This window comes from Argentina silus (genome assembly GCF_951799395.1).
Source record: "Argentina silus genome assembly, chromosome: 12".
In the NCBI taxonomy this organism is placed as follows: Eukaryota; Metazoa; Chordata; class Actinopteri; order Argentiniformes; family Argentinidae; genus Argentina; species Argentina silus.
The window spans coordinates 8,212,329-8,225,943 of record NC_139666.1 but is presented as its reverse complement, the minus strand read 5'-3'; the positions used below and the strand labels follow the sequence as shown (position 1 = coordinate 8,225,943).

General features: G+C 42.8%; 2 protein-coding genes across 2 annotated transcripts in view; one reads left to right on the top strand and one right to left on the bottom strand.

Annotated features, from left to right (window-relative positions):
* Positions 1 to 859: 859 nt before the first annotated feature.
* acmsd (aminocarboxymuconate semialdehyde decarboxylase) lies at positions 860 to 6,502 on the bottom strand (the record flags this gene model as incomplete). The annotated part of the gene is made up of 10 exons (XM_083681523.1): positions 860 to 922; positions 1,111 to 1,209; positions 1,339 to 1,511; positions 1,651 to 1,746; positions 1,855 to 1,948; positions 2,629 to 2,865; positions 3,055 to 3,104; positions 3,671 to 3,767; positions 5,035 to 5,079; positions 6,446 to 6,502. 10 exons carry the CDS (start codon positions 6,500 to 6,502, stop codon positions 860 to 862), a joined length of 1,011 nt encoding a protein of 336 aa, XP_083537649.1.
* A 1,543-nt stretch (positions 6,503 to 8,045) lies between these two features.
* Positions 8,046 to 13,615, top strand: part of tmem163a (transmembrane protein 163a) — a gene marked incomplete at both ends in the record, with an annotated part of 41,296 nt that continues 35,726 nt past the window's right edge. The window contains 2 exons of the mRNA XM_083681508.1: positions 8,046 to 8,229; positions 11,627 to 11,746. Coding sequence (XP_083537634.1) covers positions 8,046 to 8,229; positions 11,627 to 11,746 — 304 coding nt within the window. The remainder of the gene's footprint in view (positions 8,230 to 11,626; positions 11,747 to 13,615) is intronic.

Sequence of the window (13,615 nt, the reverse complement as noted above, 5' to 3'; positions counted from 1 at the left end):
TCTGTCCGACGATGGGCAGATGCACTGTTCCTGCACTACCGCCGCCGGTCGCGCTGGAATGGATGCGCAAAAGCAATCTGAGCTGAAATATTGTACAGTACTAAAACTACAAAACTGCCTGGCACATCTCTGTGCACCCCGTTACACAAGAAGTAAATGTTCACTGATTAACCCCCCCAAGTCGTAAGTAAGAACTCTCACAGTCTGTACTGAGCAGCCCGATTTAAAAAAAACAACTGCTGCCTAGTCGCTGCTGTTGCCCTCTCTCCCTCTCCTGCTGCTCTCTCTGTTTCTCTCTCTTTCTCTCTCTCTATCTCTCTCTCACTCACTCCTTCTCCCTTTGTCTCAACTCCTTACAGATCTGAAGGGAAATTCACCATGTGGGCAGAATAAAACAACAGTAGTGTGATGTGTGTGTGAACAAATTTCACACACACACACACACACACACACACACACACACACACACACACACACACACACACACACACACACTGAGAAGCAGAGCTGAGAAGCTGTAGCTTCTGAACCAGAGAGACTGCTATGGAGATCCAACTGGTGACAGTTCAGTGAGTGTTACTCTCGATTTGATTTATCTTTTGGGTTAGTAATTGTACAGTTGAAATGAACAGAGCCCATGATAGGGTGACACATGGACTACCATACAACAATTACTTTTTAATAAAAGATAAAACAACACAAATAAACTGACGTGTTGAATTAAAACATTACATACTTTAAAAGTCTTAATATTTACACATAGTATTTGGGTAATGAGCAAATAGTTTTCATCTGTATCACATGGTCAAATATGGAATTTTTGTCCATTGTATCTTGACCATTTCTTCATGCTGTACAGTCATTCAAATTGGTCTCTTTTCAGTCCCAAAAATTCCAGTGCATTGCCTGCAAGAAGTTTGTCCTGAAATGTTAAAGTGAACACAAATTAGCCAAACTGGATGTGTACTGTAAGTGGTACTACAAAAGAAAGATGTTTTTGAACCATTCAAACATATTAATATTCACTTCATGACACACTTGGAGCAACAGCAGATACTTTACAGAATGTTCAGAATGGAGGTAAAACAACAAGAGTTCTCTGGATGATACCTTTAAAGAACCATTAAACTCCTCCATGGACTCTATTAATGATCCAGGCTGAAGTTCACCCAGCGGGAATGGGTAGTCCGTCCCCAACATCACCTTATCCTATGTGACGAAAAAGACCAAAACAGTTATGGCATTTCTTGTCTACAGTAAAAACACACATGAAAAGCAGTTTTAAGTTGAAGATACAGGTAGTGTTTGTTTTCAAATAGAATATGAATAAATGCTTACTTTGCCTATTACGTCTGTAAGTAACTTGAGGGCGATTGGGTCATGCACTAAAGAGTCAGTATAGAAGGAGCCCAGGTATTTCCGAGGGTTGATCTTGTTGTCAACAGCGCACAGCTCAGGGCACACTTGGAACCCATGTTCAATTCGACCAACAGTGAATGGGAAAGAACCACCTAGAGAAATTAAAAAAAACAAACAAACAAACACTTGACAGATTCAAATCGTAAAGGTTGATGCTTGCGTTCTCATCGAACTTATTATAAAATGTATGTGTATGCTGAATCTCCTCATTCCTCCACAACATAGGCCTACCTCCATGAGCAAAGCAGACCTTCAGTTTAGGAAACCTCTCAAAGACGCCTCCAAAAATCATTGAACAAATAGCCATTGTAGTTTCTGAAGGCATACCTGTTTGGGGGAAAATAGTATTACTGTATACTTGTCTATGACCCAGTCACCCAGGCTGAGCCATTGCATTCCAGCTCAATAGTTCCTTCTTGCTTCTCTCTCACTCACCCACTAGCCAGGGAAGCCAATACTTGGCCATCCTCCCATCTATCTGCATGTCCCATGGGTGCACAAACAAGGAGCAGTTCAATTCCTCAGCTGCCTGTCGAACAGAGGGATAGAGCACAACCCACTTTCTTATGCTACCAATACACAATCAACATTTACATTTACATTTGGTCCACTGTGGCTCAGTTGGTAGAGCATGGCGTTAACAACGCTTAGGTTGTGGGTTTGATTCCTGCTGGGACCATATATACTGAAAAATGTATGCACTCACTGCAAGGTAAGTCGTTTTGGATAAAAGCATCAGCTAAATGGCATATATTATTATTATTATTATTATTATTATTATTATTATTATTATTATATCATATTATATTATTATTATATTACATTTATGGCATTTATCAGACGCCTTTATCCAAAGCGACTTATAACAAATACATTTGTCTAAGTGAGTGAATCATCTATCCATCAGTCATCATAAGAAAAAGTAATCTATGCTAGGACCAGGGGCTATTGGCAGTCACAATGCTAGAAGAAAGGAAGATTTATTTATTTTCCAAGACAAATTTACATTCAAGCTTCAAGTACAGAAGTGCTACAGAGGAAGATGCTTGTTGGAAAGTACTTTGAGCTGCATTTTGATGTATTAAAGGTGCTATATAAAGATGAAAATGATACTAATGATGATGTCTATTATTATTATTATTATTATTATTATTATTATTATTATTATTATTATTATTATTATTATTATCATCAAGAATGCCATCTCACAGCATAGACTGGGTACAAGTCAGGGGCGTTGAGGTCCCAGGTGTTGATGTGGGAGCCGATCTGCACCCCGGGGAAGCCCAGCTCCTTCACACACCGCTTCATCTCCATCACGGCCAGGTCAGGGGCCTGCATGGGCAGAGTGCCCAGCCCCACAAAACGCTTGGGGTGGCTCCTCACTGTCTGCGCCAGGTGGTCATTCAGGATCCCACACAGGTCCAGCGTATCATGAGGTTTAGCCTTTCACAACAACAAAGTGAAACAACCCAGCCTTAGACAAACGGTAAGTCATAGCTGCTGTATTTTCTTGACAAAGAAGGTGCAAGGTTGTCAAGTTTCCATAACTACTGTCGGTCTCAGGTTTAGGCAAACTGTGGCCTCGGAAAAACAAACTGTGTTGTAATTGTCTCTCACCCGATTCAGACTTACCCAATAGTTGAACATGACAGGCACTGTGGACAGGGCTTGAACAGTCACCCCTAAAGCACAGGAACATCATCATCATAACCCACAACACTTTCACCATACTGTACATTACTTTTACCAACATGTGATGTCACTTGATTGGTTGATAGTATGACATTTGAGCAGAGGCAGGCCATCAGGGCCAGCAAAGCCTTCTACATTTACATTTACATTTACATTTATGGCATTTAGCAGACGCCTTTATCCAAAGCGACTTACAACAAATACATTTGACTAAGTAAGTGAATCATCTATCCATCAGTCATTATCATATATGCTAGGACCAGGGGCTATTGGCAGTGTATTTACAGGGGAGAAACTTGCACAGGGGGGTAGTGGGGATGAAGAGGTCTTTAGGAGGGACAGTTAAGATGCAGCCTTCTGTGCTTGAGCCTCGTGTTAAATCTCTTTATTCCACTCTATAAAGATGACCGTCACTGTTAATATGGTTACGTCGAATGACAATAGCCTATAGCCCTAGTTTCATGGTGAGGTTATTCGAAGGCGGTTGAATTGCGATAGGATATCACTGAAGGCCTCGGTGTAAAATACACGGCCCGCCACTGCATTTGAGGTGTACCATGTTCATCCATGTCCCGAATCCGTGCCTCTGCATCCCAGCAGTTCTCCTGGACCACACGGAACAGCTTCCCGTCTTTCATCATTTCGGCTTCCCCCTGAAACGCAGGGTAAACAAAACCACAGAAGGATGAGCTCTACTGGACCTTCTTGCTTTGGCTGCGCGTCTTCCATTGTTTCATGTACACCTATGTTTATTTATTTATTTATAAAATAGTGATTCTATGTCATGCCTGCTTTGGCATTGAAATGCTTGTTTGGTATATGTTGTCGTATGATGTGGATGCAATTTTCCGACGTGTGAGTCGTAGGCATGTCACATTTTAATTTACAGCAATAATTGCCCCGAGTTGAATTGTGTCACAGTATTCAACCACCAGATGGCAGCAGATAATTCATGTGATAAACAGTTTGTCAGAGAATGAGTTGATATTGAAATGAATTCAAAGTCAGAGGTGCGTGTATTCACATGCATTGATGTGTATGGAAACATATGTCCTTGTATTCAGTCGCTAAGGCCAATGGTTCCGTTCCCTAAGCAGCTGCCTGTGCCCACTGTGTTCTGGCTCGGCCCAAAGGGGCCTGTTCTGCTGATACAGTAGACCATGCCGAGCCCTACAGCTGTTCACACAGCAAGCCCAGGCAGACCCTGCTGTGTCCCGGACACACACGCATGCACAGACACACACACACACACACACACACACACACACACACACACACACACACACACACACACACACACACACACACACACACACTGCAAGTGAATGTGAAGTGTGCTCTATATAAAATAAATTACACCTTATGCATCAAACTTATTTTGCTGATGTAAATACATTGTTTTTTAATGCTACAGGGGAGAGTTTCTGATGGATTGTCAGAAAGATTGTATGGGCCCACAAATCAGTGAAGGTGTGTTTCTGGACCCAATGGTAGCCAGTCTCTGTAGGATGCCTTCCTGTGCTGCCCACTCACTACCCACAGGTGGCGCCATAAGGAGGATTAGCTGGTATGAATGAGCTAGGAATGAGCCAGGAGAGCCAGAGGAGGCGCATGCTGAAGAGCGGGAACTGTGTGTCATCAAATCCCATTCAGAAGGAACACGCAGGCTCTAGTAATGAGTAGTCATATCACCACACTACGCAGTGAGAAAAAATACTTTACAGTTTAAAATAGAAATGTAATTACAATTGAATTATACTTTGACGGCTTTATAGGCAGGCGGCTGTTGGGGAAGTCGTTGTGATAAATTATCCATCAAGAAAACATTTAATTTCCGTTGTGTAGAATATGCATATTTCAGTAGTTTATATTTCAGAACATTCAATACGATGCGTCAGTGAAACACAACATGAGACTCACCTTGCAGTGATGATGCAGCTGGATAAACCCATCATAGCCATACCTCTGAGGAACAAATACAGAATGTAGAATAGTCATTAAATATGCTGATATGCACCGTCATTATGCACCTGCATAATCATGATTTTGATATATTTGGATATAATCCTTTGGTGTATAAGGTTTGGAGAGCTATACAGAAGTTAAATTGGGATTATTCTTGAACGCAAAACAAAGTAGGCCATATCAAGACATTCTAATTGGGGTAAATATAATCTACCTACGCATACATACCCATAGTGATGCGCTACTTTCAGCACTCTGACAACACAGAGAAACTGATCTGAGAGTAATCAACACCGTCCTATTTCTGTCCACTGATATGCATACTCATGAATCCTCAAAACAGTCCAAATGAATAATGCTTAGCTCCTACCATCTCATCATATCCCATAGGATCAACACAATCCTGCTCAATTTGCATTCAGGAATACTCTCCCGTATGTAAAGTGGTCTTCATGCCCTTGAACTTTGAATGGACCCCATGCAGTTCTTCTTCACTTTTATTCCCCTCACCTCACCTTGGATTGGAGATGAGGTAGGATAATAACACGTGCATTACAGTATATGTTATAAAGGTTCGCACAACTAGTTCGATCAAGGCAGTGGATCTCTTGCACTCTGATCGATATCATGCAGAGTGTTGACCTGTGAGTGGTGACCTGTGTGATCTGAGTGAGGGCCAGGCATCAGTCCTCTTTACCCACTGTGGCCCATGTAGCCTGTCCGGCGCTGCTCAACAGCATTAATAATGGTCCCTGAGCATGAGCAATCATTAACCAAGGCTAGGGATATTGACAGATACACAGGCTTGAAAGAACAGTGCCAAATATCGATTAATGTTTAACCAGCCAGACCACAGATTTATAAGAGGGTAGAATTTTATAGCATTTCCTCACTGCGTTCTAACAGAAAAATCTCAAATGATGTATTTTAGTTCTTGACAATATTGCATTCTAGGGGGTTCAAATGAACAATAATTCCAAACGAAGCATTTCAGTACGCTCACAAGCATTCACTAGACAGTCATAATGTGTTACTTCCTGAATGTATGTTCAGTTATATAGCCAATATAAACTGAATACGTCTATTTGTTTAGTATAACCTTGTACTTTTATGGTTGCCATTGATAGTACAAGTACAATGGGCCTAATGCATATTTTTACAGTTACATCATAGAAAATGGACAATCTAATTGTTGTTGGTTATAAGTGAAACGCACCTGCTCCCGGCACGCCGATCAGTCAACTCTGCTGTCTTGTGTATTCCAGCGACTGTGCGTAATTACGCACATCAAATGTAAGTTTGGCTAATAGCCGGTACTGTGTATCTGGCACGATATTCGTTAAATAGATTCGTTTGTATTGCCTACCTCTTTTAGATCAGGCCATTCCTTGGGTAGAATATGATTGTGAATATCAATCTTCATTTTCTTGAGTAGTGTTATTTAGAGCCCACAGACACAGGGGTTTACAAATTGTCTAATATAACTGTGAGACAAGTTGTTCTCCGCCCTACGGTCCTGCCCCCGGAACAAACCAATGAAAAGCAGGTAAATTACTGATGGGACATCCTGTGCGAAATTTAACCGTCTATGAAATTCAGTAAAGTCATCATACTTCTTAGGCCTTTGTAACATTCATGTCAACATGCTATCCTGTCCGTTATATGGACCCAAGGATTTTGTTGAACCATCCATACTCCTCTTCCAAATGCAGCATCCTACAGGAGCACCTGCATAACTGGTCTCTGCTGAATCAGCAGTTTGCTCTCAGCCTTTTGACAACAATTTAGCAGGTACATGAACCTGTCCATATCAGTATGCTGCAAATATGGAAACTAGGCTGTAGTTGGTGTTGACAAATGTTTTTTTCTTTTATTTATAACCATAGTGTGAATTAGGAAAAAACTGTGTCAAACATTTTAGATGGTAAAGAGGATCTATTGTAATGTATGACTGCACTTGGCTGTTTTCATATTGGAAAGTTTTCATTTTGGAAAGTTTGGTACAACACCCTTGCAGATCACATTTTCAGTCACTGTATATAATAGTATTAATAAAATTGTGCATTGTGAGACAGAAGTTAAAAATGTTAATGAAAACAAAACATTTTATGAAAATAAAAGAAAATGAAAGGCATTAATTGAAAAGGAATATTAAGAGTTGCTCCAAGAGATATATCTTTATGGTGTTGATTTCTGCCCCGTGCATTTAGCGCCACCCTGTGGCCTCATTAGATAAAGGTATCAAGCGCTGCATTGGTTTTAACAAATTATTCTGTTATTTGAAAGTATGATGATGAAAATGTGTTATTCTATCCATCGAACCAAATGTAGCCAGATTCAGCCTATACATTTATGAGCGGATAACTTGTAGGCCTAAACAGGAGGCTATCCAGCTGAACAATGCCAAAGCAAAATTGATAGGCGTGACCATACATTCAAATGAGTGAATGGATCGATTATACTTGTGATCGAACTCCATCGAATCAGAGCTCAGTGATCGATTGCCAATGGGGCGTTACTTTGAGCGGGGTTCTCATATCAGCGTGTGCATCAGACAGTTGCCTGACAGTGGATTGGAGGGAGTGGAAAACTTGCCGCCAGCTCAAGTCGACATCGACAGCAGCACATCATACTGCAGGCTTATCTCTCACAAGTCAAGTGCATGTGCATGAACTAGTGGTCAGTTCAGTTTTCTTTGAAAGTCAAACAAATTAAGGTTGCTTTTAAACAGGCTATAGGCTGCAGGAGTTTGAATTCCCTCTTTCTAGTAGCGAATTGTCGTCGGAGACGGAGAGGGAGGGGGTCTGCTGCTGATGCTGAGCAGGAGATTGCGCTTATCTCGCATCTAGTCATCGCCTCCCCTTCGTGCGAGTCAACACCGGCGGCATTCGCGCCCTGGATGGCTGCACTTAACACTCCGGTGTGAAATTTTCTTCGAGGACTTTGGACTTATAAACTAAACAACGATGACCGATCCTATGACTCAAGATTCCTACCCCGTCCCGGACCCCACCATCGTGGATCCCTCAGCTGTGAGGAACGGCCAGTGCGCTCCAGAGGGAAATCTATCCAAAAGACCAAGCCGAGGCGATCCTTTCAATATGGACCGAGACCAAGAGATGAAAATCACTGACAGCGTAGAGGGACAAGGTAATTGAATTTTAATTGAGAGATTAAAAACTCTGCTTTGTTATTTTATAGGCTTTTTTTGAAGTCCGTTCACAGATATTGGATTTCAAAAAGCACTTTGGGAGTTTTATTTATAGCATATTATTGTGTTACTTTGCGAATTGACTAACCGGCCTAACATCGATAAAACATTTGTATTTTCTCTCCAAATAGCAAGCGTACAGAGGCAACACACACACACACACACACACACACACACACACACACACACACACACACACACACACACACACACACACACACACACACACACACACACACACACACACAAACACACACAATATCCCCATATTGTAAATACCTGTTTTGGAATTTTAAGTCCCTGTCCAAGAGAGGCATGTGGTCAAAATCCAAATCCTCTTGAAGCTCAAAAAGCCCACCTAGACTAGTGGTGAAGAAAACATGCATATTACTTTGTGGTTACATGCAATATGAGTAATCATTAGATGTAGGTTCTGAGCTTACAACCACTGACACCAATATCTCTCCCACAACTTGTATTATAATCCCTCTGTTATCCCCTATCATAAACAAAACATTCCAACATGGACACAAGGCCTTAGCTTTCATAACCCCTATATTCACATACTGGACAGTCTGTAGTCTGTGTGTGTGTGTGTGTGTGTGTGTGTGTGTGTGTGTGTGTGTGTGTGTGTGTGTGTGTCTCTGTGCGTGTATGTGTGTGTGTGTGTGTGTGTGTGTGTGTGTGTGCATGTGTGTGTGTGTGTGTGTGCATGTGTGTGCGTCTGTGTGTGTGTCTGTGTGCGTGTGCGTGCGTGTCTGTGTGTCTGGTGTGTGTGTGTTATATTATGATTGATGGGTCTAATGGTGGCCAGAGCCAGTTCTAATGAGAACGTACCTGAAGAGGGTGGCTAGCTATAGGAGCAGTCTCAGGTATCTCTGGCCAAACACATCTTAATGAGGCCCAGAGTCTGCTGAGGAGATATAATGAAGCTCGTTAACCATAGAGATGAATCTGAGACATACCCGGTGGTAGATGAGGGGGGGGGGGGGGGGGGGTGGACGACAACAACATCAAGGAAGAAATGTTTTTGAACGGTCTGCATTAAAACAGAACACCCGCTACCTTCTCCCTTTCTCTCCACCACCCCCTCCTCTACACGTTCTATTTACATAAAAGACTCTGTGGCCTTTCGAAAATCCCTGAAGTCATTTGAATATGCTGGTGAATGCTGAAGGAATAGTTTCAGAGGTAGGGGCAGAGGGCTATCTGCTTTGATGTCACAGATTGTTAGCTAAGGCTGTCCATGTACAGTAGGTTAGTGTAGATAGTGTAAGATGGAGATTCATTTCTGTGTCCATAACTGTGCCATTTTACCCATAACTGATAGCTTTATGCTGAGGTTTCAAATCCCCATCATTTACCTGGAATCACCCCATGCAATCAACTCACTGTGTTGAATAATTTATGAGAGTTTTCAATTGACCACAGGCTTATGGAAGGATTCTTTTGAGAGGATTTGAATGTCAGAACGAATTGAGATTCTGTTGGAGCTGTTGCTGTTTGAAAAGTGATACATTTCTGGGTGTATTCAGAGGAACAATTAACTTTACATTAGACAGATTGTGATAGATATCACACAGTCCCATGGGAAATAAATCACCTACTCATTAGGGGTGTAGAATGGGCAATAATACAGATTTGAGCAGCTTGAATATTACTGACAACTCTGAGTCAAGGTGCAGTGGGGAAAATCTAGTCAATTCACACAAAGTATACTTCATCAAAAGGGATGTATTGCTATGAGTCATCTATGGTCGTCTGCTTAGTTCTGAGAAAGGGAAAGTGTGAATTCACACGTATAATTTATTTTGTTTCATTTAAAATCAGCATTATGGCAGTTTGTCATGTCATGTGTGGGTGGATGGGTGACTGGGTGGGGGTGGTGGTGGTGGTGGTGGTGGTGGGGGGTGTAGAGGGGGGGGGCATGTGGGCACACGCTTTCACTGCTGATCCTAGACATGGATCATGTGAGTTGAGCGAGGCAGCATTCTTCCCTGTTCCCTCACTTCCTCTACAGCCACACACACACACACACACACACACACACACACACAGACATATTATTTAGACTGACTGAATGGCGCATGTGACCTCCTGTATCACTGACCCCTCTCCTCAAAGCTGACCTATAATTAGTGATAATGGAGGGATTTGCATCTACTTCCACCCTTGAATGACTCCACTTGAATTTCACCCCTGTGGACACTTGGGTCATGTGATTTTCTTTTGATATTCCTTTCTAGAGAACCTACGCTGGGTAACCCAGCGAGACACGCTGATTTCAGGGCAGCGCTCAACAAGTGATCATCTGACCTGGGATGAGTAGTGAGTGGGGTGGGATATTTCCCCTTGATTATCCCCTTAGGGATTTCCTCTGAGCGAGACCCCTCGTGCTTTTGAATTCGGAGAGAAGTCCAACTGGCCTTCCAGGGGTTTAGGATTAGAACATAGTGTGAAAAGGGGGTATTCTTATATACCCGTGATGTCATGATGACGCAACTTTACAATTGCCACTCAGTTTGTATGAATAGCTTGGAGCCTCAGTGCTCATTCCCACAATCCGGCACTGCAATGGAGATAGACGCAATCCCAGAACCCCAGGACCAACAATTGAGAAATGTCCCCAGAATCAGCTATGAACTACACTACTCCTTCTGCTGTAAGTCCCTCCCAATTGCGTCCCGATTCTTCACCCTTTTCCCTCACAAGGATTTAAAACATCTAGGATTGTTATAAGAGCCCATGGTTAAACCGATGCTATGCCTTTAAATCCATGTAGCGGAGTAAATGAGTGTACACTTCAGGGAAAAGGGTGGAGAACTGGGACGCAGGGCCTCTCTCTCTCTCTCTCTCTCTGAGGAGAATGCTCTCATGGCTGGGCGATCACACTCACACTCACACTCACACTCACACTCACACTCACACTCACCACCACCTGTCAGCACCTGGCTCCCAAAGCAACACACTTAATTCAACCTTAGCAGACACAACAACAACCAATTAATGAACCCTGCTGTGCCCTGAAGCACTACTTAATCAACCAAATTAAGCGAGGCGGTTTTGTACCTTGCAGTGTTTCATTCATGCCTTACCCTTTACCCCCCCCCCCCCCCCCCGCCCCCTGCATTGCCCGGTCAATTAAATCTTCACCAGACCAGTGCCTTTCTTGGCTGGGGAAGGAAAGACACAACTCCTTTGTGGTTTAAGAGGACTGCTAATTAGCCACTGTAGTGTGACGCATTCTCCCTCTGCCTCTCCCTCTCTTCTTCAGGGAGACACGGCAGCCGATGATAACCCAGGTTTTTTTTTATCACCTTCTCTTCTCTCTTCCAGGTCTGCTGGAGAGCAGCATGCGGCTGAAGCCCCATGAGGCCCAGAGCTACCGTAAGAAGGCTCTGTGGGTGTCTTGGATATCCATCGTGGTGACACTCATCCTGGCAGTGGCAGCCTTCAGTGAGTAATGCCCTGCTACTGTGTGTTGTCACTGTCGATATGTCCTGAGTGTCTGTGGTTCTGGTTCTGTGGTTCTGGATGTTTATTGGTGATCATGGATCTGCTGTTACCTCAGGCCAGAGTGCAGTGCTTCTCTTAATAGCCCTTGTGGTACGAGTAGCCTCAAAGATATGGGTGTTTATTATGTGTGTTCCTGTGGGAAATTAGAAATCTGCTGGATTCCATTTGAAGTCGAGGCCAATGGTAAAACAAAGATAAAAGAGATCATTTTACATCAAACAACAACTCTTGGACAATCATCTGAAGCATTTTTATTTAGAACAGACTCCCAAAAATCAGGCACTGTAAAAACAACCGTAAGAGAAATTGACCGTCAGCCAGTTTAATCAAACAGGCTTTAATCAGCCAAACAGATGACCAGAGAATCACTTTAAACTCCACTGCAGTACTGGAAAAGAGTGGCAAACAAACCATACAAACAAAGCTTTTATTTTTACTGAGAAAAAAAAAAAAAAAAAAAAAAGAAGCTCTTTGCTGCCATCGCTTGGCCTGTCAAGTGAAACAAGAAAAGAAAGAAAAAGGTCCAGTTCATGATGACTCATTCTCCTTTGTGTGTTCTGGCGTTTAGACTTTTGTAGAAAACAACCTGGTGTGGAAGAAAAGTTTTAGCGCTGACAGGTTTTTGAGTGGAGACATGCATTAGCACAGGTTCAGCTGCTTTACCTCTAAACCCCTCTGTGGATGCAGTGACTGGGTGGAATCCCGACACATACTCTGAATGTGAGTAGGCAACTGTTAGTTTGCTATCGACCAATGTAATTGATATTCTGTCCTCGCCACTTTGGTGTGCATGGGGACCAGGGGATAGACAGGCAAGCCAAGGCAGAGAAGCTGTTCACACCTAGAGACGATGGGACATCTGTGTTGTTGTTCACCAGATGAAGGCATTGATGCTAGGAATGTTACTTTAAATATTAACATCCAGATATATTCTTTGGTATCGAATATAACCCTCTAAGATGAACTCTCATGGTCAATATTAACTGAAATGCAATTAATTTGGCAAAGAGCTGATTTCCACATAGAGTTCATTTCCCTGTGTTCCTTGCAGTGTCTCTACCACTGGGTGAGCGAGAGAGAGAGAGAGAGAGAGAGAGAGAGAGAGAGAGAGAGCGAGAAAGAAAGAGAGAGAGAGAGAGAGTGTTTTCCTTTGTCTGTGAAGTCTGCCGTAGGGCCGTTGCCTCAGGAGGGGGGAGACGCTGAGTTAGGCCATGAATAAGTGAAGGAAGACTACTCTTTCCTGTCAACCAGTCAGCAGTGATGGAGGGAGGGGAGGATGGAGGGAGAGCGAGAGCGAGAGAGAGTGATGAAGGGAGGAAGGTAGAGAAAGAGAGACAATGAAAGGTGTGACAATAAAGGCCTGTCTGTATAGGGACTTTGAGGTTATCCTGGTTTAGGTTCAAAACCACCACTGCATTCTAATGTTCTGAATGTTGGTCCCTCTCTAAGGGCCCATTTACACTGAACATTGACATGCGACATACACTCACTGATCTCTTTATTAGGAACACTATACTAATACTGGGTAGGGCCTCCCTTTATTAGGAACACTATACTAATACTGGGTAGGGCCTCCCTTTATTAGGAACACTATACTAATACTGGGTAGGGCCTCCCTTTATTAGGAACACTATACTAATACTGGGTAGGGCCTCCCTTTATTAGGAACACTATACTAATACTGGGTAGGGCCTCCATTTGCTCTCAAAATAGCCTCAAATCTTTGTGGCATTGATTCCACAAGATGTTGGAAAGATTCCTTTTGGTCCAAGATTCTGGTCCATGATGACATGATTGCATCATGCAATT